The following is a 27,901-nucleotide window of genomic DNA, read 5'->3' on the forward strand; positions in this document are numbered from 1 at the left end:
CACACCGCGATATAACTGAAATACTGTTAAAAGCGGCATTAAACCCAACTCACTCACTCACTCAGGACTGACACGGATGGAGATATATGGATGTGGACTGCAGATGTTCACAGGTAGCGGTGATGGCACCATTAACAGTTTGGCTTGTTTGAGGCAAACTGTCAAGTTGCACCATTTCTTGTGGTATAACAAGGCGTTGCATTTGACTTCCACGACCACTTCTCGGTCGACACTGGTCGAAACATGAGAAACATTCGCCTGGCTTTGATTCTACTTGCACTTGTGTGTTTCGCAAGCCTTACTATGGCCGCAAGATTTGTAGCCAAAATAGCAATAATTGAAGTGAATGATACCCGGTACTCGTTCGCCCTCCCTCGATCAGGGCCCGCAGTGAATCTTGCGTTAACCAAAGTCCAAGAGAAGTATGGTGATACGATTGACTTTCGGGTTACTTTTCGTAACAACACTTGCAACAGCTACAAAGTCGGTGCCATAGCAGCAGATGTATACTACAACGAGGGAGTCACAGCTTTCATCGGACCAGGTGAGCTTATTGTGTTTATTATGGCAGTCACTATAAAACCAAAGGGAAATATGCGTTCTAAAATATTCAATTCTATTACTAAATAATTTTAATGATTCTGTTGATATTTCACTAATGTAATTATTGTTGATGTGAAAATGTATGTTTATATCCATGACAACCAAAGTATTGGTATTTATTTGTGTATACGTCAACAACATAGATCATCCTCGTATTTGCAAGCAAATGTTTGCACCAACCTTTATAATTGAGAAGCACGGTAATTTCTTTCTTAAACAAAACTTCTTGTCGACGCATTCAGGCAAACACTATTTTTTTCAAGGATGCTTGAATTTCAAACGTACATTTCATAACAAAGGAAGTGTAGAAAATGCTTCTTAAATAAGAGGAGTAGGTTTGAGTGATCAAAGGTCATAAATTAGTTTGGGGCATAACTGAGTTAAGTTTAAATAATCCTTTACCATACAAATACCACTTTTGTGGTTTTCAAAAAAGAACGCTGAGTTATTAACTGAGGGGCAAAATGAACTATACCTGTCCGTTGATATGTTAATGATACTATATAAAAAATTGAACTGTACTTGCGCTTAGTCAACACTCAAATAATACTTTCACATGGTTTTCTTTTTTTTTAAATAATTTGATACAAAACTTTAAAAAATTCTGAAAAAGTACTTTTCGCATAATACCCAACTGCTGATGGGAGTCGTAGACATCTTATCTTTGAAAATTTAATAAATTAGCTTTTTTCGGCACAAATGTACATTTAAGGTATGGTAGGGGTCATGTGATTGCAAATTCATTTCTTACCCTTACTCCAGAAATGAGTGATAGTTGAATAGACAGAATCAAATTTAACAACAGTTCTTTAAATTTTGATAACATAAAAAAAATCGGTATACCTTCTTTTGCTCCTCAGTTTGTGCATATAAGTGGACAATGTCCGCACTTGCAAATGTCTAGAGCTACACGTACAACCAATCACAGTCAATAGATGAACTGCCTATTAACGCAAATATAGCTTTTACTTTGTTTGTGATCAGTACCAGTACAGGGGATATATATTTATACTAATGGAATGTAATATCAAATAGACGAGGCAAAGGTGGATAAGTGGTAGTCTAAATAATTATACTATGCCTAAAAAGACAAACATTATGATCTATATGGTACTGATATGATCATATCTGCTGGGGAGCAGTTGATCACATCAAATGGGTTCCAATTATTGGTGTGATGAGATGGGGGCGCAATAGGCCGTTTCGAAATTTGAGTTTTGCACATCGACGTTATGTGTTTGTTTGTATCGGGCCCACAGTCTGCTGATGACAGATTGAGAAACATGCAGCGCATGAGAAACACTATTCTGACACGTGCCAACCTGCAACATGCCTATGACACGTAAACGTTCACCACATTGCAAACGTCGCTTGTTAAATGCTGTTGCTTCCTTAATGATTAAATGTGTTTTATAAAGTGTAATTGAGCTTTTGGTTCCATGAAAACAATATGCATCTGCTTACAACCGAGTCTGAGTGACGATGGTAAATCTGGCATACCGCCCCTTGCACGTGCTATCCGAGGTCACGTGATGCATGACTGTCACATTTGGGCCTGGGACGAGTCCAAATTTATTACCCGGGTACTCACACCCCCATAACCCGACCCTACCCGGGTACCCGTGCGCTGTTGGTGTCAAGAGACAGGTACAAAATGTCCGATTGGGAATAGTTTGACAGTAGCCCTGGCAGAGTGTATCTAGATACACGTAGAAAACGATGTGGTCATGCATACACTGAAGTTGACTGAAGTTTTAGCTTTGCTCAAATATATATAAGTCAGAAGGAACGTGTTCATAGTCATAAAGAAATACGAACATTAGAGACTTAAAATTGTCGTGTAACCATGTAGTTATATAGTGAATTTTTGTTATGAAACAATATATATGACGTGACTAACCACGGGTCCGGGGAGTTCTGTGGGTACCCGCGTCCTACTCAGTACCCACCCGACCCGAGTACCCGAGTTACGCGTCCCAGCCCTAGTCACAATGTTGTGTTTGGGAGCTTGATTTCTTCGAAAATGTTCTTGCCACATAAATGAATTTCTTTCATTGCCCGACATTGGTGTATCTTCCTTCAGTGTCACCTCAAAAGAAAATATCACTTACTTGCATAGTATATATTGCTATGCGCATGAATTGCCTTTGATTTATAGAATTTTATTTGCAATCTTTGATGAAAATGTTCATGTCATGTTCACAGCATGTGGGGACGCTGTGGAAATCCTCGGGTTTATGGCGGCGGACTGGAATATCCCTCTTATAACGCCAGCCGGTTACACAGATATATTCCAGAATACGCAATACCCGACTGTCACTAAGTTATCTCCGTTTGGGCTGTTTGCTGACTTCACGCAGAAAATCCTCCAGATGTACCGCTGGCGTCATATAGCCCTTTTGTATGACAACAGCGACAGAGATGCAGAGTCCAGTCGAATGGGCAGGGTATTCCATCAGATGTTCAAAACTTCCATCTTTGATGTTTCTCATCTGCCCCTGAGAAAGAAGCGCTTGAATCCCAAAGGGTATAGGTACATTCTAGAACAGGGGAGCGAGAATGCCAGGGGTGAGCTTCACAGCTGCATGGACGAATAACTGATTTAAAACAGGATGGACCCGTGAAGATCCGGGGTAGAATAGGTCTTCAGCAACCCATGCTTGCCGTAAAAGGCGACTATGCTTGTCGTAAGAGGAGACTAACAGGATCGGGTGGTCACGCTCGCTGACTTGGTTGATGCATGTAATCGATCCCAATTGCGTGGATCGAGGCTCATGATGTCAATCAGTGGATTGTCTGGTCCAGACTGGATTATTTTCAGACCGCCGTCATGTAGCTGGAATATTGCTGAGTGCGGCCTAAAAAAACAAACAAAAATAAAACAGGATGAGATATTGTTTTATAGGAGTTAGTCACGTAGCCTTTTTTCTGCTTCCTTAGATGCATACTTCGATTGAGATTAAATATATTGAGATGATATACCCATCTAACTTATCTTATTAATGATTACTTCACATTTGTGAACCTTACATCACTGAAGTCAACAAATTTACAACATGCTTTTTACTCTCTCGGGTAGCCTGTCCATCAATGAAATTAATTATATTATATCTGATTTATAAATTACTCGACTTTTAATAGGATCTTTCATTCTGTTTGAATATATACTTGACATATTATTAGAATCAGTTATTAGATAAAAATATATCCCTGTCAAAAGTGGAGTAGTATATTAAAGGGCATCTTCCCGAGGCAAGAGCGTCCACTAGCCTTTTTATCAAAGTCCTGTTTACACCCTTGCCACATCGACCCACTTACCTGTGCTAAATATGATTGGAGTATCGCACATATCGACAGTCCAATCAGAGAACGTTTCACAAAATCACCATCCACGACTGGTACACCTTCGTATGAAGGTGCTTCATCGCCGCCTGTCTTTGCGATCTGATTGGATATCGCGTTTCCATTACAAGGGGCACAACTCGTGAATTACGTGAGGTGGCGCTCGAGCCAAGAAAGTGGCATTGATGTAGCAAGGGTAGAAACTGGGCTTTGATGTAGGCTTGTTGACACGCTTACGTCGGGAAGATGATTATATGTCGCATGCTTAATGTCTAAAAGGCATCAAAGATCGAAACTAACGTTTTGCCATTTTAATCAGTCTTCATCATCCATGCGCCTGCTGACGTTGTTCGTGACATCATGCTGATTGCCCACGACATGGGCTACACCAATGGCGAGTACGTCTTCATCATCACAGTTGCTCTGCGGGAGATCGTCACGCCTTATGTCTGGCAGAGAGGGGACGAGAACGACGAGGTGGGTAGCCGATAGGACGATGTCGGATCGGGAGAGCCACATTTCAACAGCTCCGGGTGGCCCAGTCGTTTAAGGTGGGGGAATTTCGCTGTGCTGAGTTCTCGTCCTTTTGGCGTGCCAGAAACCTATGAGAGTGGGTTCTTTTCGCGGTTCGCGGTTCGCGGTTCGCCGTTCGCCATGATTATATTTCTACGTTTGTCAGAACACACCAAAGTGATTAACGTCTCAGGCCCATAGCCCTCCGAGCAGTATAATTCATCAGCCCCAGCGTATGCCGTCTACAAGTCTCAAATGTTTAGGGACTTTAGAGCATTATATTTTATTCACATTTAACGGAAAGACGTTTTGCTTTGCAACTTACTTTTCCAATCAAGGTTTCATAATCAAAGGCCCAGTTCAGTCACACGAGAAAATTTATGATGTGCTATGTTATTCCATGCCACGACCTTTCACAACTCCGGATTTGAATACCTTTTCTGCGAACATCTGTGTCGTCTGTAATTTCCAGTGATTCATACATATAGTTTTCATAATTACTTGTTTGCCTTGTTTCGACAAGGACTGGTCGGCTCAGAGTCAGTAAAGTGTGTCTGAGTAGGGTGTCCATATAAAACTGCGGCATGGTATTTCAGTGGGATAACACTGTAAAACCGGCATTAGTCGAGCAGACACAGACAGACACACACAGACACACACACACACACACACAGACAGACACACACACACACACACACACACACACACACACACACACACACACACACACACACACGTCTCTGTATAAGTACAATAATCTTTAACACGACGCTAAACACCATTTCTACGAAAGCCTAATGGTGCCACTTTATTTAAAAAACACGAAATAACGAGAAAAAGTCAACGCGGCACCATAAGGTTTTCGTTCATTTCACCTGATCTCATAAGGGTTTGACAGATTTGATCAATGATGGTCAAATGTTGTGTATGCCACACATGGGCTCGAAGATAACTCGAGACAATATCTCGATTATTCAGAGACAAGTGTGAGTGAGTGAGTGAGTTGGGTTTACGCCGCTTTTAACAGTATTCCAGTAATATCACGGCGCCGCGATTAGCTATGCAGAGTTGCGTCCCTTGGGCACGACAGAAACCTATGATTGTGGGTTCGAATCCCGGTTCGCCCCGATTATGTTTCTAGGTTTGTCAGCACCATACCCGTGCTCGTGGGTTTCACCGAAGTGATAAACGTCTGAGACCTGCGTCACTTCGGGCTTTCCTCCCACATTAAGCTAACACGCCGCAATATAACTGGAATACTGTTAAAAGCGGCGTTAAATCAAACTCACTCACTCACTCACCAATGCTCTGCTTATCACACTTTGCCTGATACCAAAGACTTGCAACGTGACGATGTGCTGACCAAGTTTCAAGCATGCCTGTGCATCTGCTATATTCTTCAGTCGTCAAACGACATCCTTGATGCTGTGGGGGCATAAGTTGTTGCAATCCTGAGAAGCAAAAATTGTTGTGCTCTCTGGTAATGATAATAATCGGTTCTGTCAAGATACATCTTAACAAAGGTTTTCAAAGACCCCGAAGTTGTGATAAAAGAAAATTCATCAAACAAATGTCAGGATTAACAAATCATGGGCACGGAATAATGTATGTCCCTCTGCATTTATATATAGACGTTCGTAGGGCGATAGGGTAGCCTAGTGGTTGAAGCGTTCGCTCGTCACGCCGAAGACCCGGGTTCGATTCTCAACATGGGTGCAATGTGCGGCGTATAACCATACTGACGCACTCCCAGGCGTTAGTAACTGCAGGCGCCTATTAGATGGGGTTTTTCCGGACTCACGAGGTTTCCGATTATCACATGAGTATTCTATTGTGGGAATGTCGTTATGTTTATTTTACTACCGATGTCTTCCATTATAGAAGGCACTGGAAGCCTTCCAAAGCGTTTTCTTCCTGGCTTTGAGAGAGTCGAAAACCAAGAAATATGAACTCTTCAAGGAGACGGTCGTTGCCAACGCCCTCGAAAACTGGGACCTCGACTTCGGCGACGACGTCGTAAGTTCGAACAATTACATTTATAAATGGTATTTTCTTTTTTATACGAACTGAAGCGTGTGCTACAATTCTATTGGTTGCAAAACTGAGCAAATAAGATTCGAAACCCGGGAATCTCCTGGACTATTGACTGGGCATGAAAAGTTTTCTTGATAAGTAGTTCTTTTTTCTCAATCCCAGTTTTATAAAAACGAGCCTTTGGGGTATGAAAACCACGTTAAATCTATATGCGATTGGATCAATATTTATCAATGTCTATAATTCAATTTAGTTGACGTCATGTGACGTCATCTATCGTATCATGAAGTCATCTCATTGCAGGGTGACGTCATGTCTGAGGCTCAACTGTGAGAGTTCACGTAAAGATAGAGTGCTTCAGTTTTGGTTTGGTTTGTTGTTTAACGCCGTACTCAGCAATATTATATAAAACAATATCATAGATTTGTTCTGGCGGTTACTTTGAATTTGTAATTGAACAGGATGTCTAAATTTCATAAATAACTATTTTGAAGAAAGATTATACGCTATGAGTTTACAATGATTTTCCACAGCCAGGCGAGTTCATCGTAGGCTACCACGACGCCGTCACCCTGTATGCCCAAGTGTTGTATGAAACACTTCAGGAGGGAGGCGATCCGTACAATGGAACAGCCATGACAAGGAGAATGTGGAATAGGACCTTTACGGGTATGTTCAACAATCGATCCATGACAAGGGCGTTAACTGACAAAACATCCAGTTCCACCCTTGCCGAACTAGATTTGAATTTTGTGGCTCGAGTGGCTATTACGAGGCTATGTACCCCCTATTGACCAATCTGATTCCACCTCTCATATCGCATATATTAGCTTCAACCAAGATGGCGGCGCCCAGTCAAGACGATCTGATCGATAGTCAAGATCTCTATTGTTATGAAACGGGTATTACCTCGCGAAGTGCGTCAAATTACGAGAGCACCTTGATAAGAAGGCATGAAAAGATTTGGAAAATATCTGCCGACTCGCAGTTGACGATACACACGCTTTGCAAATCCTGCAGTCGACGGAAATCTGCACGTTGAAATCCATGTTGTTTACGAACCTAGTGTCTTGGTAATTACGCGATTTTGATTGGACTGATCATAAACTGGTTAGTCCAGCCGGAATTCCAGCCAAGTTCGACAAGGCTGGAAACTGGACTTCTATAGTCAGTTAAATCCCTTGCCCCGGGAAGATGCGTCGTTACCACTTACCCCTGATAAAGAGATGCCAAGAAAGGAAGATGCTTGAATTTGTTGACACCCACATATCAGTAGTCATCCCTCGAATGAAGGGTTTTATTTGCTATCACGGCATCAATATCAGAGACATAACAGACATAAACTACAGCGTGACTGGAGGACGTTGGAAATAGCGAGCTTGTACGTGTACTTCGTGCCAATATTAGGTACACGGGTGTCCCAGTCTTCTACACGTAAGTAGCGTCCCGAAAGCACGCCAGAACATGACCGTGTGTTCGAATCGCGGTTCGACGCGGTTTCTAGGTTTGACAGCATGTGCTCGAGTGTTTCAACAAAGTGCTAAACATCTAAGCCTCATCACTTCTGACTTTCCTCCCGCATCAAGCTGACACGCCGTGATACTGGAATACTGTACAAAGCGGCGTGAAACCAAAGTCATGTACTCACTCATGTCACTATTTATAGGAACGTGTTGTGCAGAACGAAACATTTCGAGACATGTCTGATAATCATTTCATCAATAATTAAAGTTTTTCCATAACTTTACGAATTGACGTTTGACCTGATATCGTGTCCATCTATAAGGGTAACGCTATATTTCAGGGCATTATCATTTGCAGAAGCCCGAGGTTTTCCATTAACAATGAACGATCCAGAACGCATTATCTTCAGGTGCTCCAGTTTTAAGTGTTCCTTGTTGCCATTTAGAAATATAGCTAAAGACCTAACATCGACAAACGTTAGTTGAATACTATAAGGGTAACGCTATTTTTCAGGGCATTTTCATTTGCAGAAGCCCGAGGTCTTGCATTAACTGCCCGAAGAAGGAGGGCAGTTGAAAAGACCGAGGGTTTCTGCAAATGATAATGCCCTAAAAAAGAGCGTTACCGTTATTATAGCTAAAATGGATGGAATTTGTTATCAAATAAAAAGAAACAAGAATATCGGTTTTGAAACATTTACTGCAATCAACACGAATGTCACTGACCCACTTAACAAATATGGAAACGTCATAGAACAAACCAGATGACGTCACTATTGAACGTGACGTTAGGTATCCCTATCCTTTGACGTCACCTAACAACGGGCGTGATAATGGCCCGTCGTCAAGTAATATGAGGGCATTATCAAGTTACAGTGGCCCGCTCATTTCTGATAACATGCGGGCGTTTTAATGATAATTCTATCCATTTTAGCTATAATGGCCAATAACGGACCTTGTCATACCATAACTTGGCCTTTGTTTGAACCTAATTTGTACGCTAGTCTCGCTCCCTCCATGGATAATATCGGTTCAACTGACGTCAGTTTTCTTCCGTCTACACATAACAGTGATATTACTCAATTACGATTTACTCATCAGCGTGGTCCAAAATGCTGACAATCGTAAAGACTAACAGATGGTTAAATGTTAATGCAATAAATTATAACCCGTCATAATAGAATTTCAAATTAAGAGAGACTCTTCTTTCTAAATTGTATTTTTGTAAATATATGCACCACCACGTATTGCAGCTGGCCCCGCGTGACAATGTCATGGGTACCAGATGGGATGTTGGACTTTGAACGTTATCATGTCATGTGTTGTTCAGGGATAGACAGGAACATCTCACTAGATGAAGATGGCACTCGGGATGGGGACCTCTTCCTACTCGATTTAACTAAAGCCGGGAGAGTCGTTGTGAGTGTTTTCAATCACCAAAGATAGATTGATTAATACAGAACCACTCTTTTTTTGTGCGTGTGTTTTTTAAGTCTCGATGGTGACTCAGCTCACTCAAATTTTAATAACAAAAATATTAATCTGTGGTGTCAAATGAAATGTGGAAACTTTTATTTTATTTGCTCGAAACAAATGCATTTCCTGTGTTTTTCTGACTACTGATGTGCCCTTCAGGGGGTTGGCCGTTTCCGGGGACGAACTAAGACCTTCATACACACCCCTGGCAGGACAATCGTTTGGCCTCAGAACTCAGGTCCCCCACCAGACGTACCAGAGTGTGGATACAAGGGCATGCGGTGCACGTATAGTGTTAATGTAACTAATTTGACTAGTAAGTACAGGCTAGATTCGTTTCCATTTGTGTGTCAGTCGAACGGTTCTAACAGATCTTCGTCAGCGCTTACACAAGCCGCATTAATACTGTACTGACATTTCTTATTAAATGTGGAGATATGTTAAATGTTCGACGTAAGGCCGGATGACATACATTTTTTGGGGGGTGGGGGGTGGGAGGGTGGGTCAGGACATGAATATGCCACAATGTCTCGTCACGTTTTCAAAACTATCACCAGCGGAAATCGTCTCTGCATATCTTTGATTTCAAACTCGGCTATTATCCTGTTTTAAATCGAGGCACATGGACATTGAACAACGTTGTTCCCATTAACGCGCTAAATCATCAAATATATTCATAAAAAGAAACGTCTTTGTATATTGCTCATGCCTAACTCTGTGTGTTTGGTTTGAGAAATGAGATAAATGCATATCTGCTATCATTGCTTCAGTGTCGGAGGTCAGGCTGATTAGTGCGCTGGCCGGTACCATTGGTCTTCTGATAGTCCTGGCCCTAATTGCCTTCTTTGTGCAGATCAGGTGGGTCATACGAGTTACCTGTCCATTGTATTATGTGTGGAGATCAGGTGGGTCATACGAGTTACATGTCCATTTTATTATGTGTGAAGATCAGGTGGGTCATACGCGTTACCTGTCCATTGTATTATGTGTGGAGATCAGGTGGGTCATACGAGTTACCTGTCCATCTATTATGTGTGGAGATCAGGTGGGTCATAGGAGTTACCTGTCCTTTGTTTTATGTGTGGAGATCAGGTGGGTCATACGAGTTACCTGTCCATTGTTTTATCGTGGAGATCAGGTGGGTCATACGAGTTACCTGTCCTTTGTATTATGTGTGAAGATCAGATGGGCCGTCATAGTTGCCTGTCCATTGTATTATGTGTGGAGATCAGGTGGGTCATACGAGTTACCTGTCCATCTATTATGTGTGGAGATCAGGTGTGTCATACGAGTTACCTGTCCTTTGTATTATGTGTGAAGATCAGATGGGCCGTCATAGTTGCCTGTCCATTGTATTGTGTGGAGATCAGGTGGGTCATACGAGTTACCTGTCCATTGTTTTATGTGTGGAGATCAGGTGGGTCATACGAGTTGCCTGTCCATTGTATTATGTGTGGAGATCAGGTGGGTCATACGAGTTACCTGTCCTTTGTATTATGTGTGAAGATCAGATGGGCCGCCATAGTTGCCTGTCCATTGTATTATGTGTGGACATCAGGTGGGTCATACGCATTACCTGTCCATTGTATTATGTGTGGAGATCAGGTGGGTCATACGAGTTACCTGTCCATCTATTATGTGTGGAGATCAGGTGGGTCACACGAGTTACCTGTCCTTTGTTTTATGTGTGGAGATCAGGTGTGTCATACGAGTTACCTGTCCATTGTTTTATCGTGGAGATCAGGTGGGTCATACGAGTTACCTGTCCATTGTATTGTGTGTGGAGATCAGGTGGGTCTTAAGAGTTACCTGTCCATTGTATTATGTGTGAAGATCAGGTGGGTCATACGAGTTACCTGTCCATTTTATTATGTGTGGAGATCAGGTGGGTCTTAAGAGTTACCTGTCCATTGTTTTATGTGTGGAGATCAGGTGGGTCATACGAGTTACCTGTCCATCTATTATGTGTGGAGATCAGGTGTGTCATACGAGTTACCTGTCCTTTGTATTATGTGTGAAGATCAGATGGGCCGTCATAGTTGCCTGTCCATTGTATTGTGTGGAGATCAGGTGGGTCATACGAGTTACCTGTCCATTGTTTTATGTGTGGAGATCAGGTGGGTCATACGAGTTGCCTGTCCATTGTATTATGTGTGGAGATCAGGTGGGTCATACGAGTTACCTGTCCTTTGTATTATGTGTGAAGATCAGATGGGCCGCCATAGTTGCCTGTCCATTGTATTATGTGTGGACATCAGGTGGGTCATACGCATTACCTGTCCATTGTATTATGTGTGGAGATCAGGTGGGTCATACGAGTTACCTGTCCATCTATTATGTGTGGAGATCAGGTGGGTCACACGAGTTACCTGTCCTTTGTTTTATGTGTGGAGATCAGGTGTGTCATACGAGTTACCTGTCCATTGTTTTATCGTGGAGATCAGGTGGGTCATACGAGTTACCTGTCCATTGTATTGTGTGTGGAGATCAGGTGGGTCTTAAGAGTTACCTGTCCATTGTATTATGTGTGAAGATCAGGTGGGTCATACGAGTTACCTGTCCATTTTATTATGTGTGGAGATCAGGTGGGTCTTAAGAGTTACCTGTCCATTGTATTATGTGTGAAGATCAGGTGTGTCATACGAGTTACCTGTCCATTGTATTATGTGTGGAGATCAGGTGGGTCTTAAGAGTTACCTTTCCATCTATTATGTGTGGAGATCAGGTGTGTCATACGAGTTACCTGTCCTTTGTATTATGTGTGAAGATCAGATGGGCCGTCATAGTTGCCTGTCCATTGTATTGTGTGGAGATCAGGTGGGTCATACGAGTTACCTGTCCATTGTTTTATGTGTGGAGATCAGGTGGGTCATACGAGTTGCCTGTCCATTGTATTATGTGTGGAGATCAGGTGGGTCATACGAGTTACCTGTCCTTTGTATTATGTGTGAAGATCAGATGGGCCGCCATAGTTGCCTGTCCATTGTATTATGTGTGGACATCAGGTGGGTCATACGCATTACCTGTCCATTGTATTATGTGTGGAGATCAGGTGGGTCATACGAGTTACCTGTCCATCTATTATGTGTGGAGATCAGGTGGGTCACACGAGTTACCTGTCCTTTGTTTTATGTGTGGAGATCAGGTGTGTCATACGAGTTACCTGTCCATTGTTTTATCGTGGAGATCAGGTGGGTCATACGAGTTACCTGTCCATTGTATTGTGTGTGGAGATCAGGTGGGTCTTAAGAGTTACCTGTCCATTGTATTATGTGTGAAGATCAGGTGGGTCATACGAGTTACCTGTCCATTTTATTATGTGTGGAGATCAGGTGGGTCTTAAGAGTTACCTGTCCATTGTATTATGTGTGAAGATCAGGTGTGTCATACGAGTTACCTGTCCATTGTATTATGTGTGGAGATCAGGTGGGTCTTAAGAGTTACCTTTCCATCTATTATGTGTGGAGATCAGGTGTGTCATACGAGTTACCTGTCCTTTGTATTATGTGTGAAGATCAGATGGGCCGCCATAGTTGCCTGTCCATTGTATTGTGTGGAGATCAGGTGGGTCATACGAGTTACCTGTCCATTGTTTTATGTGTGGAGATCAGGTGGGTCATACGAGTTGCCTGTCCATTGTATTATGTGTGGAGATCAGGTGGGTCATACGAGTTACCTGTCCTTTGTATTATGTGTGAAGATCAGATGGGCCGCCATAGTTGCCTGTCCATTGTATTATGTGTGGACCTCAGGTGGGTCATACGCATTACCTGTCCATTGTATTATGTGTGGAGATCAGGTGGGTCATACGAGTTACCTGTCCATCTATTATGTGTGGAGATCAGGTGGGTCACACGAGTTACCTGTCCTTTGTTTTATGTGTGGAGATCAGGTGTGTCATACGAGTTACCTGTCCATTGTTTTATCGTGGAGATCAGGTGGGTCATACGAGTTACCTGTCCATTGTATTGTGTGTGGAGATCAGGTGGGTCTTAAGAGTTACCTGTCCATTGTATTATGTGTGAAGATCAGGTGGGTCATACGAGTTACCTGTCCATTTTATTATGTGTGGAGATCAGGTGGGTCTTAAGAGTTACCTGTCCATTGTATTATGTGTGAAGATCAGGTGGGTCATACGAGTTACCTGTCCATTGTATTATGTGTGGAGATCAGGTGGGTCTTAAGAGTTACCTTTCCATCTATTATGTGTGGAGATCAGGTGTGTCATACGAGTTACCTGTCCTTTGTATTATGTGTGAAGATCAGATGGGCCGCCATAGTTGCCTGTCCATTGTATTATGTGTAGACATCAGGTGGGTCATACGCATTACCTGTCCATTGTATTATGTGTGGAGATCAGGTGGGTCATACGAGTTACCTGTCCATCTATTATGTGTGGCGATCAGGTGGGTCACACGAGTTACCTGTCCTTTGTTTTATGTGTGGAGATCAGGTGTGTCATACGAGTTACCTGTCCATTGTTTTATCGTGGAGATCAGGTGGGTCATACGAGTTACCTGTCCATTGTATTATGTGTGGAGATCAGGTGGGTCTTAAGAGTTACCTGTCCATTGTATTATGTGTGAAGATCAGGTGGGTCATACGAGTTACCTGTCCATTTTATTATGTGTGGAGATCAGGTGGGTCTTAAGAGTTACCTGACCATTGTATTATGTGTGAAGATCAGGTGGGTCATACGAGTTACCTGTCCATTGTATTATGTGTGGAGATCAGGTGTGTCATACGAGTTACCTGTCCATTGTATTATGTGTGGAGATCAGGTGGGTCATACGACCTACCTGTCCATTGTATCATGTGTGGAGATCAGGTGGGTCATACGAGTTACCTGTCCATCTATTATGTGTGGAGATTAGGTGGGTCATACGAGTTGCCTGTCCATTGTATTATGTGTGGAGATCAGGTGGGTCATACGAGTTACCTGTCCTTTGTATTATGTGTGAAGATCAGATGGGCCGTCATAGTTGCCTGTCCATTGTATTATGTCTGGAGATCAGGTGGGTCATACGAGTTACCTGTCCAGAGACAGAAACCTATGATTGTGGGTTCGAATCCTGGTTCGCCCCGATTATGTTTATAGGTTTGTCAGCACCATATCCGTGCTCGTGGGTTTCACCGAAGTGGTAAACGTCTGCGACCTGCATCACTTCGGGCTTTCCTCCCACATTAAGATGACACACCGCGATATAACTGGAATACTGCTAAAAGCGGCGTTAAACCCAACTCACTCACTCACTCCTGTTTTTAAGATGGTGACAACGTCTTTTGGCTCATCCACTCAATTTACGGGTGTTAGTGAAGCGTATTCAGTCAAAAGGAACACATCCACCACCTTACCACACATAAAACGTTACCTTATGACAATCATCTCCAACCTGTCTTCAGTTTTGTACACCATATATATTTACCGACTGTGGACAGAAATGTACACATGGCTATGTCCAGAAACCTGGTCGTGGAATTTCGCCGTTGAAATACCCACTCGGCTACTGACAAATACATGTTGCAGGCACAGAATGAAGAATCCAGTTGTAGACAAGTTGTGGTGGAGGATAGACTCCGCAGACATCCAGGTGGGGCTACGTAGCATGTCGGACTCAGCGGCGAGTCTGAACTCCAAATTCAGTTCCCTTACCCCGAAAAGTGAAAGTATTCCTTCTTACAGTGGTGGATTTGGACTGCACAGGGTAATTCTTCATGTACACATTGAAAGAAATAGCTTAATTAGATCAGATCAGATTGTTACGTGTCGACTTCCAAGTTGAAACAGTATCAGTTAAGTCAGGCATACGCAGACTTCAGTGTGAAAGCAAATAACAACGATGTTATACAATAAAGAATGGTATTATAAAATTAACTAAGTTTACAAATCAATACAAATTACTGCAAAGTAACTACAATGGCAGAACACAATAGTGTAGAAATTAAAAAAATAATGGCAGTAAAATTACAAAGGCAGTATAAAATACAATAATAGTGGTAATACCAATAAAGGCAGTGATACTAATATTCAACTAGCGGCAACAGTGGTCAAGCTTCCAAATAAGGCCTATGCTGGATATATACTGGTCTTGATGTAATGTGAGATGAGAGAGGCACGCTCTTGCCTACCGTTTATAGTCTAAATCCCTTCTAGAAGGTTCGATACCATTATGGATTAATCTATAGCAAGATTACACTTGACTCAAAAAGTACCTAAAAAAGTAACTTCCATAGTACTGCTTACATTAGATACTAATTCATTCAAGACAACTAATTATTGTTAATACCGAATGTCATGAACTTCTACCGAATCTTGACAGAAAAAATGCAATACAATTACAACATTGTTTACACTACCATTAGTGTGATAATAAAAATACTTGAAATGGAATCAAAATTCAAGGAACAAATTTATAACAATTGTGTGCCTTTATCGGTGAAATATTGCTGTCCGTGAATGAATAGTTGTCACGTGTAAAATTATGCTTTCAAATTACAACTGTATATTTACCTAAAATGTAGCTATATCACAGACTTGTAATCAGATATGCCAACTGTTAACAGGGGATATTATCAGACTCTCATGGGGAGTATAGTTTCTTCTACCTGATCATAAAGCGTTTCATTCTGACGGCTGCTTTTCAGGGCTACCCAGTCCGATTGAAGAAGATTCATCTGCAATCCATCATTGTGGACGAAACACTGATTGAAGAATTCCTGCATGTAAGTGTGTCATGACAACGTTCGTATTGATCATTTGTCGTTGGAATTGGACACAAACAGGTGGGACACCCAAGGTACAGTTTTACAAATGATGCCAATTCAGATGTGGATCTAGACAAGTGACCAACTAAACTGTCAGACTAAAGAAGCTATGTTGGCTAAAAAGGAAACAAACAAGAACTGGCTATTCGATGGTGATGAGTTTCTTAGGGGAATCAGAGTTGTGTTTTAAACCTCAAGTTTACAGTGTTTCAGCGACCGTTTGCACCATATTATAGTTTTGACAAAGTTTGTATTTTTTGGGTCACATCTAGTTGTCACTTGTTTACATTTTTGCCCGGCAATTTATAAGCGCTATCAAATCTCCATTTAAGTAATTGCATGACAAGCTGCATTTGTTTCTCACTTAGAAAAAAAGTTAAATCATAATGGATCAATTTTGAACAAAGCTCAATGATCAAGACTCGTCCATTATTTTTTACGAACGCACAATTTGGAAGAGTTTCTCAAATACTAAACTTCTCCCCATTTAACACCCATGTTGATATACACCACCTGAAACGACCCAGGTCTGAAATGTCAAAACAATATGCGCGGTTATATGTGAAATATATTAATTCATTACTTTTCGTTCAACCTTTGGCGTTAATGAAGTACAGGACAATAACTTTCATTTATGTGACCTTACACTTTAAGTGAGTTTACTACATCCACAAAAATGCAAAAAGTAAAAAGTACAAGCCACAATATGAGTACAAACGCGCATAATGTTTACAAGATAATGTCAATATATGTGGCATTTAGGGGTTGAATCATAATGAGTGATTTGGACTGGTTTATTCATCCGATAGGACAGGTATCATAGCCAAAGGGTAATAATCCAAATTGGCTTATTCAGAATGAATATTTTGTCAGATACGCGACTTGAACTTGGAGAATCTGGCACGGGTTCATGGAGCTGTTTTTGAAGCTGAGGACAAGTACTTGATAACGGAGTTCTGCCAGAAAGGAAGCTTAATGGTAAGAAGTTTCTGTTTCATTTTCCTGAATAAGGTAATGCATTGAGTTGGGTTTAACGCCGCTTTAAACAGTATTCAAGTTATATCACGGCGGCTTAGCTTAACGTGGGAGGAAAGTGATGCAGGTCTCAGACGTTCACCACTTTGATGAAACCCACAAGCACGGATATGGTACTGACAATTGCGGCGCCCAAGACAACTGGGCCACCCGTGTCCCCTTGTACATTTATATAAATGATCTACTTTTTTTTAATGACAGACACGTAGCACGAATGACTTGTTTCTTATAAGCCTTGGCATGTAAAGCATAGTTGGATTATAATATCCTTAGTCATAAATGTCCTTGTTTAGAAACGTCACACGATGTATGTTTCAAGTCTTTGAAAGGTATTTAGAAGTGATACACATAAGGAAGAGAATGCAACGTTTCGGAGTATATGCTTACTCCTTCATCAGGTGAAGGAGTAAGCATTTACTCCGAAACGTTGTGTTCCTCATAAATGAGAAGGTGACATCCATAATATTATATTCTCTTCCTAGGGTGTGTTTCCTTTTAAAATCTATATTTGTTGTTCGATTAAATGTTTCATTTTTCTAATAGGATATAATTGGAAACAGCGATGTTAATCTGGATGCTCAGTTCAAGTTCTCACTCTGCACCGACATCCTTAAGGTAAAAAGTACACTACCTGAAATATTATGAATAAAAGCGACAAAGGGAAAGGTGCATATACATAGATGGAGTATATGAATATACATGTATGGAGTATATAGTTTTGTCTTTACGCTCTATGATGCAATTTATTTATTTCTGTTAGAGACCTTGTAAAATGTGTAAAATTTGGAAATGATATTAACTTTCTTTAGAAAATATATGCTTCTGATATATTTCATTTTGTACTACACATGTACCATGAATATTGACACTGGTCCAAGTACACGCTAGTTGTAACCACGTTTTGTTGTTTCCAACGCATTGCGGATCGATGTGATACAACTAACATATCAATATCATGTTATATACCATCTTCTCGAGGTAAGAGCGGCCACTAGCCTTTTTATAAAAGTCTTGTTTCCACCCTTGCCACACCCAGGCCACTTTCCTGTGCTAAATATGATTGGACTATCGCATATATATCGATATGTAAACTCTTGATGGGTAAGGGAAACATAAACGGGGAAAAATATTGCTTGGTTTGCCAATCAAATGCCACAGAATCACTTGCAATTTATTTATAAGATATTACATCTGAAGAAGAAGGATTGAAAGACATTTATGATGCAGTAATGACTTCCGTGTGTTCATACAACCAGGGCATGTGTTACTTACATGATAGCCCCCTGAAGAAGCATGGCCGACTGACCAGCAGTGTGTGTTTGGTGGACAACTGTTTCTCTGTAAAAATAGCAGATTACGGACCGCATCAGATATTCAATCAACTCAAGCCGGACTTCAAATCTCAAGAATTTAAAACAGGTACAGCATTTGGTTACAATGTTGAACAGTAGGTTACCATGTTGTTGATGCTATTATTATTTTAATTCAGCTAAACTTTTAAAATGTTTTATGCTGGACATTTGGAGGACATTTCCTAATTTGCATCAATGACAACATTGATGTACGATGCAATTCCCTATTTTTTTTCAGATGAACAATTGATGTCCTGTGCCCGTGTTTGTGACCGGAGTCACTCACCTTTTCGCGAACACCTGTTCATACTGATTCTTAAACACATGCTCATGACTTACATTGGAGTTGGAATCGTAAAATGGACATCAGCAGAGATGTTTTATAATTATGGAGAGGGTTTTGACGCTGCTGTTATTATTTTTACCTTTTTTTATGTTATTATGTACATATTAAATGGTTTTTTTAAAAATGCAGCAAAGAGGGTTTGATCCTGGCACAGTCAGGCTGGTTGCCCCCTCTTCACGCAGCCCAGACAGCGAATAGGACTTCTCCCAGGAAGCGCTGCCTAGTCAAACCCACCCAGAACATTTCGGAGAATATTAAGATTCCCCAACACTGCAGCCATTTGCATTACCCAGATTGTCAGGAGGGCTGTATTCCTGGTAGCAAACCCGGTCACACTCCCAATGTCAGTCAACAGATTGGGGGGTACCAAACCTAAGGCACCGAGAACAATGGGGAGTCGGACAACTTGGTACTTGGGATGCAAGGTTGACATTTCGAGAGAGAGGTCTGCATATTTGCCATGTTTTTCCCGAATCTTGTCAATCACACAACCGTCAAAAGGGACAGAAAATTCAATAAGATATATGATTTCATTGGACTTTGCAAAAAGGACAAAATCTGGTTTATTGGCCTGGATACGTCTGAGGCTGTATACGGGCCTATTCCAAAACGCCCATGACGCCCTCTACATATTCGGGGTCAAACCATGGATGGACCTCTGTGTCAAAACAACTGACAATGTGTTGGACAGTCTCATTAAATTCATTACATAATCTACATTTCATATTTACATTTTGATTCAAAATCACACATTGACGGTTTCGAGTGGGAACTGACTGGTCCTAAGCAGCAAACAGAAAGCCTTCTGTTCAGGCCAGCCGACCTCATCCACGCGAAGGACTGTGCAGGGAAGCTGACTTCACTGCACATAAACTAGATGCAGCGGTCGTTCAGATATCATCTTCTTGAAAAACTGAGTCTGGGCCGATTTGATATGGCACTTCGCTTGGTTGACACTCATTTCTGTACCGTCCAGCAGGACAGAACCATTAACAAAATCAACACTGACATTGAGATTATGTCCCACATCCTTGGCTCGTTTACGAAAACTGTGGAATGCCTTGTTTTCATCACAAGTCTTGATATGCTTCACAAGAGGATCATCAGACAAATAAATGGGTGTAAAAGTGCACAAAACAATCATGAAGAGCCCTAACGTTAATCAAACCACGCCCTCCCATAATGATTGGTAAATATAAGCATTTGAGGGAAGAGCGAGGGTGGTGGGATTTATTGTCTGACATGATTCTTCGTGTGGGGGTGTCAATATTATTAATATCATTTTAATTATTAGTATTATTATTAACGATTCCCGATCTTCGTACGTATCAGGATGTTTGCTTTTGTCGTATTCTGCGCTACACGTACAGTAGCAATCAATACCGTCAAGCATATAACATGGCTGAGTGTCATTGTAGGATGGTTTACTGCGCGTTCCACACTCATGGTTAATATTGGATATACGTACAGTTTAAAACGTGAACGATGGCCATCGAAAAATTGGTTTGGGTCATGAATTAAACACGAACGTCTTAAGCGTGAAGAGTTAGGTTTAAATAAAGTCATTTTAGATGTGTAATTATATTAAAATTGCACGTCAACAACTAGAGAATAATCAGTTTTGATTGTCTGACGAAACGGATTCTACTAGGGGTAAAAGGCAAAATAGAGGTGAAAATGATATGAATGGATCACTTAAATTCTTCATGAAGTTATTTGTTCATTCTTCAGATTGTTTATGGCGTGCCCCCGAACTCCTTCGTGCCAAGGATCTACGTGGCAGCAGAGAAGGAGACGTGTACAGCTTTGGAATAATTCTACAAGAAGTGTTTTCGCGAGATTCACCTTTCGGAAACGAGACAGATACACTCGGCATCGATGGTATATCTTTTTCATTTAATCCACAGTTATTCCGTCATGTTATAACGGGTGGCCCAGTCGTCTAAGGCGCTGCCATACACCGTGCAAAGTTGCGTCCCTTGGGCACGCCAGAAACCTATGATTATTGGTTTGAATCAAGGTTCTCCCCGTTTATGTTTCTAGGTTTGTCAGCACCAAACCCTGGGTGGTTGGTTCCTCGAAAGTGGTTAACGTCAGAGACCTGCATCACTTTCAACTTTCTGAGTTGCATATAAACTACAAATGTAAACTATGAATCTCAAAAAACATTACATTCATTGTTGATATTCCCTGATTTCTTGTGATGTGATTAGCTCACCGTGTTACAACCAAGACGAAATATAGCTTTGCCGAGTTTCTCATATTATCGGGGAGGTCGGGTAGCCTAATGGTTAAAGCGATTGCTCGTCCAGGCAAAGCCCCAGGTTCGATTCCTGACATAGGTACAATGTGTGAAGTCCATTTTTTGTCTCCCCCGTTGTGATATTGCTGGAATATTGCTAAAAGTGGCGTAGAATCATACTCACTCACTCTTCTATAAACAGTCAGAAAGACGCCACGTCCTATGTCTTATTTCGCCATGTTCTCATCTTCCAGTTGTCCTATCCAAGCTTAAACAGGGAGGTAGCGATCCGTTGAGGCCAAGGTTTGATGCACCATCCTCGGTGGATGCAATCAAATCCCTGATGGCAGAGTGCTGGGCAGAAAATCCAAAAGAAAGACCTCAATTGGTGACAGTAAAGAAGGTTCTTAAAGATATGGCGGCGTACGTTTTTAAACTACCAATTTCTGCTTGATAATAAAGACATCAATATCCTTATACATTTATTCACAGCTGTTAACACAATGGCGAAGCACGTAACCGATGATGTAAATTATACAGCCTTCAATGAAGAATCTTGCAGTCGATAACTACAGACTTCAGGCATATACGTCTTGCTTTTAGTCATCAAACTGAGGTTCAGTTAGCAAATTTTGTTTCAGACGTTTCGGTGCATCTGGCAATTTCTTTGATAACCTTCTTCGTCGTATGGAGCAGTACGCTAATAACTTGGAGAAGCTTGTGGATGAGAAGACCCACCGAGTCCGGGAGGAGAAGAAGAGAACGGATGAACTCCTCCATCAGATCATTCCAAAGTAAGTATCAGTGAAGGGGAGACAACCCATTGCACCAAACACTTTACCAAAACCCTATCATGAAAACACACGTTATAGAAAGCGTGACTGTAATGTATAACATCCATTTGATTCATGACAAGCTGACATCTTGTTTCTTGCTAAGCTTTAGTGAACAACGCTTGCCCTTGAAACTGTAAGGGACATTATGTGCATCATTGTCATATTCAACTGTATTCATTATGATATATGGTAATTGTAATCGATGTAAACTATCGGGCAAAAGAATGTGTATACTTGAAAATTGGATTTGATCAAGAAATTTCAAACGTTATCAAAACTTTATTAAGCTGATACAAGCCAATCTAATAACCATTTCTTGTTTTTAGCTGCTATCAAACATGGCTGTCCGGTAGTCTAGTAGAAAATGATACGGAAACACCTAGAGTTAATATCTATGACATGTGTTCTGTATAAAGTAAGCGTATCCTGACCCAACGGTGGCATCCGTGTTTGGCTAATTGGTGTAATATATAACTCTATTTTTAAGTCATTAGTTGTATATGGATTTTAAAGTGTCATCGCCAATGGTTAAACCATATAGCGACGAGAGCAAGTAATGACTTAAACACAAAGTTATATATTAAACCTATTAGTCAAACACGGTGCCATCGGTGGGGCAGGATACGCTCACTTTATCGAGTGTCATCACTATTTGATAGTGATTCATATGCGATGTACTCGGAATCGTACAATCGACTCTTCTTTTAGAGATTTCTTATGAATTTGAAAAGGGTTTTGTCACTTTTATTTCGCAAGGGTGTGTGAGTGAGCAATAGTCTAGCAATATCACGGCGGCGGACACCAGAAATGGGCTCCACACATTGTACCCATGTCGGGAATCGAACCCGGGTCTTCGGCGTGACACGCGAACGCCTTAATCACTAGACTACCCGACCGCCCTTGTTTCGCAAAGTATTCATAAAAGACTATACATACAGGAGGGGTTGTTTCTGACCACCAAACATGTTTTGTAAAGACTTAAGTACTACTCATTATTTCAGGTCTGTTGCTAACCAGTTAAAACTCGGCCTGAGAGTAAAACCTGATTCATTTGAGTCGGTAACCGTGTGTTTCACCGACATCTGCGGCTTCACCACACTATCTGCCAGATCAACACCGATGCAGGTAATATCTTATCTTACCTTACACTTTAAAGTCGGATTCTGATTGCTTAGATCTTTTCAATTATTGTCAATGTACGCCTCTAACATGTTAAGTTTCCCGTACGAATTGCCGAACTGTTACTTTACATTTGCAACATACCAACCGCAATTGTGTATCTCGAATTAATGATGTAAGATGCATTCTCCGGATATTTACGATATTTTCCGAATGAAATAGACCCAGGGGGAATCACTCAAAGTGTGTTTTATTTCTCCTGTTAGATAAGTGCCTAACTGTGGTAAAACAAGATAAACCTCTTTCAAATAGTTTCATTCTTTTTATCAATGTTATATATAGATCGTTGATCTCCTAAACGACCTGTATTCCTGCTTCGACGACATCATCGACGTATACGACGTTTACAAAGTAAGTGGATACTCTGAGAACACGTTTATGCTATCATATTGTGTACATATATGAAATTGGACCGCCACCGTGTGGGGGGGGGGGGGGGGGGGGGGGGGGGGGGGTTGGTGTGGTGGGGGTGGGGGGGTGGGGGGGTGGGGGGTGGTTGTTGATAGAGCCTCTATCCAGTATCTCAGAAGGCTAGCACCATCAAATCCCCTAAAGTCCGGAGAAGTACAAGTAGCCATACACACACACAAGCTCGTATCATTTGTTAACTACGTTTCATTCAAGTGTGGTTGCTTGTCTTCATATCCGTAAATGTCCAATTTCCGAGTTTATAAGAACCTACTACTATCATATTTGTGCCTTTCGATGCTTAAAAATGGAAATAAGTATTTTAACTTAATGTGGATAAGTATTCTTCTCTTCTTGTGTGTTTTATTTGTCAATCCCAATATGGGTTTCTTCCCAACATATCACGAAATTATTGAATTATGAATTTATTATTAAAATAATATCTATGACTTTAATATCCGATAGAAAACAACATGTCGTGTTACACAGCAAAATGAACTCTATGAAAAAATTAATTCCATTACCTCTTTGCTCCCCTTAGTCCTACCAGCTAATCTTTGGAGTGAATCTAAGTGAGTGAGTGAGTATGGTTTTACGCCGCTTTTAGCAATATTCCAGCCATGGCGGGGACACCAGAAGTGGGCTTCACACATTGTACCCACGTGGGGAATCGAATCCGGGTTTTCGGCGTGATGAGCTAACGCTTTTGACGCTAGGATACCCCATCGGCCTGAGTGAATATCAGGCTCTCATTGTTTATAATTGGTATGTCAGCACAATACGGTTCTTATAAGGGTTCCCCATATGTCTAAAGGTCTAAGTGTACAGCCTGTGAGCTTTTAAACGAGCCGTTAAATACAGTTAACTCATTCACTTACGATTATTGTATCCTCACAGGTGGAAACAATTGGCGATGCCTACATGGTCGTCTCGGGATTACCAGTCCGGAACGGAGATCGCCATGCGCCCGAGATCTCCCGAATGTCCCTGTCTCTCCTCCGTGCAATAGACACCATCAAGATCCTACATTTGCCGGATGAAAAGCTTCGTCTCAGAGTTGGCATTCATTCTGGTGAGAAATCCTTGATTCGATTGGCATTGCAGCTCTTGCTAAATACCCGGCTCATGCCATAGTTAGAATAGAAAAAGATTATCATCATAAATGGTGCACAGATGGAATATATGCATACAAATAGCAATGAACGATCCAGAACGCATTATCTTCAGGTGCTCCAGTTTTAAGTGTTCCTTGTTGCCATTTAGAAATATAGCTAAAGACCTAACATCGACAAACGTTAGTTGAATACTATAAGGGTAACGCTAGTTTTCAGGGCATTTTCATTTGCAGAAGCCGAGGTCTTGCATTAACTGCCCGACGAAGGAGGCCAGTTGAAAAGACCGAGGGCTTCTGGAAATGATAATGCCTTGAAAAAGAGCGTTACCGTTATTATAGCCAAACTGGATGGAATTTGTTATCAAATAAAAAGAAACAAAAATATCGGTTTTGAAACATTTACTGCAATCAACACGAATGTCACTGACCCACTTTTACACATATTGAAAGGTCATAGAACAAAACAGATTACGTCATTATTAAACGTGACGTCACTTTCCCTACCCTATGAACTCACCTAACAACTGGCTTGATATGAGGGCATTATCAAGTTACAGTGGCCCGCTCATTTCTGATAAAGTGCGGGCGATTTAATGATAATTCAATCCATTTCAACTATAATGTACTGTAAACTTTAACAAGGACATGTTTATCGCTCCAATTTCAGATATTTATGTTTATATTTATGTTTATTGAGACACGTGTTTCGAAGTTTTATTTTAATTCCAAATGACAGGGTATTATTAAATGTTATGTCTATAGTTTTCATTTCGTTGTATTTATCAATTATTAGTGACGTTTTGTATGTGTAACCAACCAGTGGTTGCCATGGTATTCGTCATTTTTTTTGTTGGTTACTATAAATGATCCTTGATGTCTAGCTTTACTTTGTGCAGAGTTGCGTCCCTTGGACGCACCAGAAACCTATGATTGTGGTTCACCATCCTGTCATGTTTCTAGATTTGTCAGCACAATACCCGTGCTCGTAGGTTTCGCCAAAGTTGTAAACGTCTGAGACCTGCATCACTTCGGGCTTTCCTTCCACATTAAGCTGACAAGCCGTGATATAACTGGAATACTGTTCAAAGCAGCGTTAAACAAACTCACTCACTCACTCTCTGAGTATATGTTGGTATATGTACTGACTTTAGAGATATTTCGATCGCTTTATACTGGGTTCGATGGTACAGATATGTATGACCATTGAGTAGTAAATCTATCGGCATGTTCATTCACAGATCATTTCTGAAATTTCAAATTTGTAATTAATTTTTCCACAGACAAAACATGTATTATGTAAGCTTCGATCAGCAGTTTATTTTGCGGTTTCTGTTTGTAAAGTGAAGTTATAAACACATACTTGTCATATTATGGTCGGAATCGTACATTGGACGCGGGTCCAAGGCGCCGCGATTCACTGTGCAGATAACTGGAATGCTGTTAAAAGCGGCGCTAAACCCAACTCACTCACTCACTCTTAGCAACAAGAAGAGATTGTGGAAAGGGGTTTACATACATACATGTATCTTTTCAAAGTAAGATAAATTTGTCTACCTTAATCCGTAAACTCTTTAACTACCGTTCAGGTTCTGTGTGCGCCGGCGTCGTAGGACAAAAGATGCCCCGCTACTGCTTGTTCGGCGATACCGTTATTACTGCCTCTCGGATGGAATCTCACGGAGAAGGTTTGTAGTTATTTTCTTGTATTTTAACGTTCGTTCGTTAGTTAGTTAGTTAGTTAGTTCGTTCCGTTATTGAATTACGTCTCCAGCAGCCCATGCTTGTCGTAAAAGGCGTTTATGCATGTCGTAAGAGGCGACTAACGGAATCGTCCAGTAGAGTTGAGGCAAGCTCGCTGACTTGGTTGAAGCATGTCATCGTTTTTCAATCTAGTTTGAGAATACCGACAGCAGTCTAGAGAAAATGGGCATCGGCCTTAGAGAACACCGGCCACCATATCCGGATATAACGGCCAATATATCATGTGCATTGCCCTCATGATTACGGGGGGCACGGGTGGCCCAGTCGTCTAAGGCGCCGCGATTCGCTGTGCAGAGTTGCGTCCCTTGGGCACGACAGAAACCTATGATTGTGGGTTCGAATTCCGGTTCGCCCCGATTATGTTTCTAGGTTTGTCAGCGCCATACCTGTGCTCGTGGGTTTCACCGAAGTGGTAAACGTCTGAGGCCTGCATCACTTCGGGCTTTTCTCCCACATTAAGCTGACTCGCCGTGATATAACTGGAATACTGTTAAAAGCGGCGCTAAACCCAACTCACTCACTCACTCATGATTACGATAAAAAACACACTTTGCATCTTCTTTGTACTTTTTTAAAGTCTGCTTCATTCACTTTCTTATGCCTGGATGTTGCTAACTTAACTATAAGGCCTAATCTACAGGTGACAATGTCTCAGTTTGTATTAAATCATCTATTAAAGTTAAACTTTCTTCCATGATTGTTGTTGAAAAGATAACATTTGTGATTTTTCTTTCCTCCAATTCTACAGCTTGTAAAATCCACATAAGTGTGGATACTAAGAATATCTTGGATCGATGTGGCATCTTTATCATCGGGTCGCGTGGAAGTATTGCAGTCAAGGTGAGTTTTGTACGAGATGCTTTCAGATAGGACTTTCGTTCAAGTGCGTTGAACATGAAAATTATGATGGTCAAAAGCATACATACTGGATTCGATGTATAACATGTAAAGGTATTAAACTAATATTACGATAATGATGGATAGACAACATGAGTTGAGGTGAAATGGGATTTAACATCGTGTCTAAGATTATTGCACTTATATAATATATTGCGACGTGCATGCACGTGTGCGTTTGTGTGTGTAGCTGATTGTGCTAGTCCGGACTACTGTCGATTTCATAGTGCCAGCCCACTGAGATACCATACCATACATGAATACTACACTCAGACACAGTTTACGGACTCCGAGCCGAGGAGTCCTTGTTTAAGCCAGGTCTCAGTCTTTGAACGTCTTTTGGTATGACGCGGCCGGGGATCGACCCCCCGACCGTCCGCTTTCCGGGCGGACGCTCTTCCACAGGGTCAGGGAGGCAGTCGCCAGACAACATGAACAAGATGGAGGTGTAGTACATACTGCTACGTTTGTGTTACAGGGCTTGGGATCCATGAACACATACTGGTTACTTGGGGAGAAAGTATGGAACAGATGA

The 27,901-nt window shown here is 41.3% G+C and overlaps 1 protein-coding gene across 1 annotated transcript; it reads left to right on the forward strand.

Moving 5' to 3' along the window:
- Positions 1-303: 303 nt before the first annotated feature.
- LOC139464151 (atrial natriuretic peptide receptor 1-like) lies at positions 304-27,901 on the forward strand. The gene is made up of 22 exons (XM_071245681.1): positions 304-544; positions 2,809-3,171; positions 4,265-4,422; positions 6,340-6,474; positions 7,026-7,161; positions 9,286-9,374; positions 9,591-9,747; positions 10,202-10,289; positions 14,959-15,136; positions 16,077-16,154; positions 17,070-17,174; positions 17,775-17,846; positions 18,488-18,650; positions 20,661-20,810; positions 21,426-21,594; positions 21,813-21,965; positions 23,009-23,132; positions 23,469-23,537; positions 24,492-24,666; positions 26,295-26,393; positions 27,218-27,309; positions 27,845-27,901. Exons 1-22 carry the CDS (start codon positions 304-306, stop codon positions 27,899-27,901), a joined length of 3,051 nt encoding a protein of 1,016 aa, XP_071101782.1.

Source organism: Haliotis cracherodii, unplaced genomic scaffold (assembly GCF_022045235.1).
Source record: "Haliotis cracherodii isolate W230 unplaced genomic scaffold, xgHalCrac1.p SCAF_16, whole genome shotgun sequence".
NCBI classification, from domain to species: domain Eukaryota; kingdom Metazoa; phylum Mollusca; class Gastropoda; order Lepetellida; family Haliotidae; genus Haliotis; species Haliotis cracherodii.

What these genes read in the sequence shown, in the direction of transcription:
- LOC139464151 (XM_071245681.1), top strand. Translation starts at nt 304, where the DNA reads ATGGCCGCAAGATTTGTAGCCAAAATAGCAATAATTGAAGTGAATGAT. An exon ending in GTTCTTAAAGATATGGCGGC is followed by an intron (nt 21,595 to 21,812) that starts GTACGTTTTTAA and finishes ATTTTGTTTCAG; the next exon opens with ACGTTTCGGTGCATCTGGCA. An exon ending in CCAGATCAACACCGATGCAG is followed by an intron (nt 23,133 to 23,468) that starts GTAATATCTTAT and finishes TGTTATATATAG; the next exon opens with ATCGTTGATCTCCTAAACGA.